General features: G+C 56.2%; 2 protein-coding genes across 2 annotated transcripts; one reads left to right on the top strand and one right to left on the bottom strand.

The window, feature by feature from the left end:
• The first annotated feature begins 279 nt into the window (after nucleotides 1-279).
• Nucleotides 280-1,745, top strand: SDRG_15586 (hypothetical protein). Its single transcript, XM_008621764.1, has one exon. The coding sequence runs from the start codon at nucleotides 328-330 to the stop codon at nucleotides 1,681-1,683; it is 1,356 nt and encodes a 451-aa protein (XP_008619986.1). The 5' UTR covers nucleotides 280-327; the 3' UTR covers nucleotides 1,684-1,745.
• Nucleotides 1,746-2,046: 301 nt separating this feature from the next.
• Nucleotides 2,047-3,798, bottom strand: SDRG_15587 (hypothetical protein; the record flags this gene model as incomplete). Its single annotated transcript, XM_008621765.1, has 6 exons — nucleotides 2,047-2,435; nucleotides 2,487-2,541; nucleotides 2,606-2,644; nucleotides 2,696-2,911; nucleotides 2,957-3,094; nucleotides 3,637-3,798. The coding sequence occupies 6 exons, from the start codon at nucleotides 3,796-3,798 to the stop codon at nucleotides 2,047-2,049; spliced, it is 999 nt and encodes a 332-aa protein (XP_008619987.1).

The following is a 3,798-nucleotide window of genomic DNA, read 5'->3' on the forward strand; positions in this document are numbered from 1 at the left end:
GCCAAGAAACTCGAGCTAAAAAGAGAGCAATGAGTTGAGATTGTGCGTGTGTTTAGGGCTGCCGGAAGTCGGCTAATGCGACAAAAGTCTACCAAGTGCGGGCACACTCCATGATTGAAAACGTACGAGACGCCTCTTCGTCACACACAGCACCGCATGCCGCTCTGATACACCGATGTATGGGGTGGGCCGGTATAATATCAACACAGCGGCAGAGGGCAGAGGGTCCATCCTCGTCTTCAACAGCAAGCACATGGTATCACTTCAATGCCACCACCAAACGCTTTCTTCACCACGTCATTCTCCATTCGACCACCGATCGCAAAGATGGTTGTCTACCGCGCTATGGACGACACGCCGGCAAGCAAGAAGACGTGGACGCGCACCGTCGTGACGTCGCTGACGTTTTGGATCATCCTCGGCACGATCACGGGGATCCTCATCGGCCAGTTTGCGCCGGCGTTTGCCAAGGACGCGGCGCCGATGGCCCAGATCTTCCTCCGGCCGATCCAGTTCATCGTGTTTCCGCTCGTGTTTTCGTCGCTCGTTGTCGGTATCGCCGGCAACAACGACCTCAAGCAGCTCGGCCGGCTCTCGCTCAAGTCGTTCATCTACTTTGAGATCGTGACGACGCTGGCGCTCATTGTGGGTCTTCTTGCTGTCAACTTGGTCAAGCCCGGTGCGGCCGGCATCACCAAGAAGGGCAACTACACCGGGTCGGCCTCGTCGACGTTTACGTTTGCACACTGGATCAACCATTTGACCCCCAAGACGTGGGGGGAGATGATGGGCGGCTCGGGCAGCTCGGAGCTTCTCCAAGTGCTCGTGGCGTCGATCCTCGTCGGTGTCGCCACCGCGCAGACGCACGGCCACCACAAGCAAGTGCTGCTCGAGCTCGCGACCGCCGTCATGGAGATGATGTTCAAGTTTGTCGACATTGTCATCTGGACGGCGCCGCTCGGTGTCTGTTTTGCAGTCGCCAACGCGATTGGCGCCAACGGTGTCGGTGCGCTCGCAAGTCTCGGCGCGCTCGTCGCGACCGTGTACGGCACGCTCGTGGTGTTTGTCGTCGTAGTCTTTGGCCCGATCTTCCTCCTCTGCAAGATCAACCCGATCGAGTTCCTCAGCGCGATGCGCGAGCCGCTCGTGATTGCGTACACGACTGCGACGTCGGAAGCCGCACTGCCCAAGGTTTTCGAGTGCCTCGCCCGGTTCGGGGTCTCGCCGCACATTTCGGCGTTCGTTGTCCCCTTTGGCTACTCGTTCAACCTCGACGGGTCGACCTTGTACCTCTCGCTCGCGGCGGTGTTTTGCGCCCAAGCCGCGGGTATTGACAAGAGCCTCGGCGAGCAGATCACGATGGTGCTCATGCTCATGATCTCGTCCAAAGGCGTCGCTGGCGTCCGGTCGGCCAGTATCATTGTGCTCGCGTCGACGGTCGACCAGTTCAACATCCCGAGCTGGCCGGTAGCCTTGCTGCTTGGCGCGGATTGGCTCATGGACATGGCCCGCACGTTCACCAACGTCCTTGGCAACTGCCTCGCGTCCGTCGTCATGGCCAAGCTCGAAGGCGAGTTCCGCAAGGACGGCTGGGAGAAGAACTTGGCGTCCGAGGGCGACGACGAGAGTGAGGCGAGCGCCGCCAAGGACCACGTCAAGGTGCTCGAAGACGGGCTGCACTAAGCCATTTTGGACCATGTATGTCAAAGCTATATAACGTGATGAATGATGCCTTTGCTTTACCTTTTCGCTTCCCAAGGTAAGTATTTGACGGCATGTAATGGGTACAAGGTCGTCTCTTTGCACAACATTTGCGGCAAAAACTGAACCACGGTTGAGCCCTCATGGCTTCATATCCTTATCGAAATTCATGATCGAAATTAGCCAAACCCTGCTCTACGAGGACCGGGTGTAGCACGAGAAACATATTTTCAAGTGTCAAGTCGCCCCGCGGAAGCAGCCAGCCGCCAAACCAAAAGAAGATTGCAAAACAGAACATGGTTGCTCGTTAAGTGTAGTCCATTTAAAGGCTTGTGAGCGCTTGCATTATTCATTCGACGACTTTCGATTGGCAATGGCTGCAATCAGCTGCGCCATGGTGTCCGTCTGGCTCTTGAGTGCCGACACGATCGCTTCCATTTGCGCGGCCAACTTTGACGTCTCTTGGGCCTTGGTAGCCTCCAGTACGTCATCAAGTGTTGCATTGCTTTGCGCAAACGACCCACGGCTTGCTGCAAGGGACTCCCCGAGCGACACGAGGCCCTTGCCCACGGCAAGAAGGCCATTTTCGATGGCATCGCCCGTTGTCTTGGTCCTCTTCGTCCGACGCTCCATGTCGTCGCTCGTGGTTGTGACGATGGTATGGCTTCTCTTCTTCGCAATATTCGGTCGGTCGTGCTCGTCGACGACGATACTTTTGCTTGTCGACTCGTTCTCTACACGGTACATTGAGCTCGGCATCTATCGTTTGGATGGGACGAATATACCGTTCTCATCCGAAAACTCGATGGGATCGTCGAGTGCTTCCGCGGGGGGGGGGTGCTGTCTCGGACCAGTACGCCAGCATCACGTCGTAGTGAGCCGGGGGGCTCTCCGTCGAGGCCACCCGCTTTGAGGCCGACCACTTGGTACGCATCCGGGCAAACTACAATATTTGAACGTTTCCACCGTGCGGTGTGCGAGCCAGAAGATGGACCTTTGTGGTGACTTGGTTGGCCGAAAACGTGCGGTGCATCTCGCTGCTGAGCCGATCCGCCAGCGTGACGGCCGCCAGATTTTTCTGAAAGTTGTTTTTGGACTCGAATTTCTTCTTGAGCTCCGTCTTGTACCGGAGCTCGTACATCTTGGCCACGCTTGCGTCGCACCAAATTGCGGCCTCTTCCTTGGCAGGCGTCTTCATTGTCGTCTTTGCCTTCGCAACTTCTGTGTCCAAAGCTGGCGCATCTCGATGGTCTACCGCGTCTTCCCGGACGGGCACATCATTGCCGGGCGGCGCAGCACCGTTCTCGGTTACCGGCGCTGCATTGGCAGGCTGTGCGTCGTCCACGACCTTCTTGGCAGCCTTCTTACTCGGCTTCTTGGGTCGTCTCAGCGCCTGCTCGGGCATACTAAGTTGCTCTGAAAGGTTGAACTGACTCGGAGTCTGATGCAGTGCAAACTCACGCTGGCAGAAAGAAGAGTTTGTGTGTTATCCGGATGCCAGTTAGAATAGACCAATTGGACGCGAGTGTTTCGGGTATCCGGATAAGGTTTACCTTGTCTCGGACGTCGGCTTTGGCGTTTCGCAGGCGGCCATGTTCTGTACTAGTGTTGCAATCTTCCTTTGGTTTGGCGGCTGGCTCCTCCCGCGGGGCGACTTGACACTTTAAAATATATTCCGAGTGCCACACCCTGTCTTCGTAGAGCAGGGTTTGGCTAATTTCGTTCATGAATTTCGATAAGGATATGAAACCACTAGGGTTTCAACCCGTGGCTTTTGCCGCAAATGCTGTGCAAAGAGACGACCTTGTACCCATAACATGACCCTAAATACTTACCTTGGGAAGCGTAGATGAAAAACAAAGGCATCATTCATCACGTTATATAGCTTTGACATACATGGTCCAAAATGGCTCAGTGCAGCCCGTCTTCGAGTACCTTGACGTCATCTTTGGCCGCGCTCGCCTCACTCTCGTCGTCGCCATCGGACGCCAAGTTCTTCTCCCAGCCGTCCTTGCGGAACTCGCCCTCGAGCTTGGCCATGACGACGGACGCGAGGCAGTTGCCAAAGACGTTGGTGAACGTGCGGGCCATGTCCAT

The sequence above is a fragment of the Saprolegnia diclina genome (genome assembly GCF_000281045.1).
Source record: "Saprolegnia diclina VS20 unplaced genomic scaffold supercont1.95, whole genome shotgun sequence".
Lineage (NCBI taxonomy): Eukaryota > Oomycota > Saprolegniomycetes > Saprolegniales > Saprolegniaceae > Saprolegnia > Saprolegnia diclina.

Coding starts and splice junctions, on each gene's coding strand:
- SDRG_15586 (XM_008621764.1), top strand. CDS start 328: ATGGTTGTCTACCGCGCTATGGACGACACGCCGGCAAGCAAGAAGACG.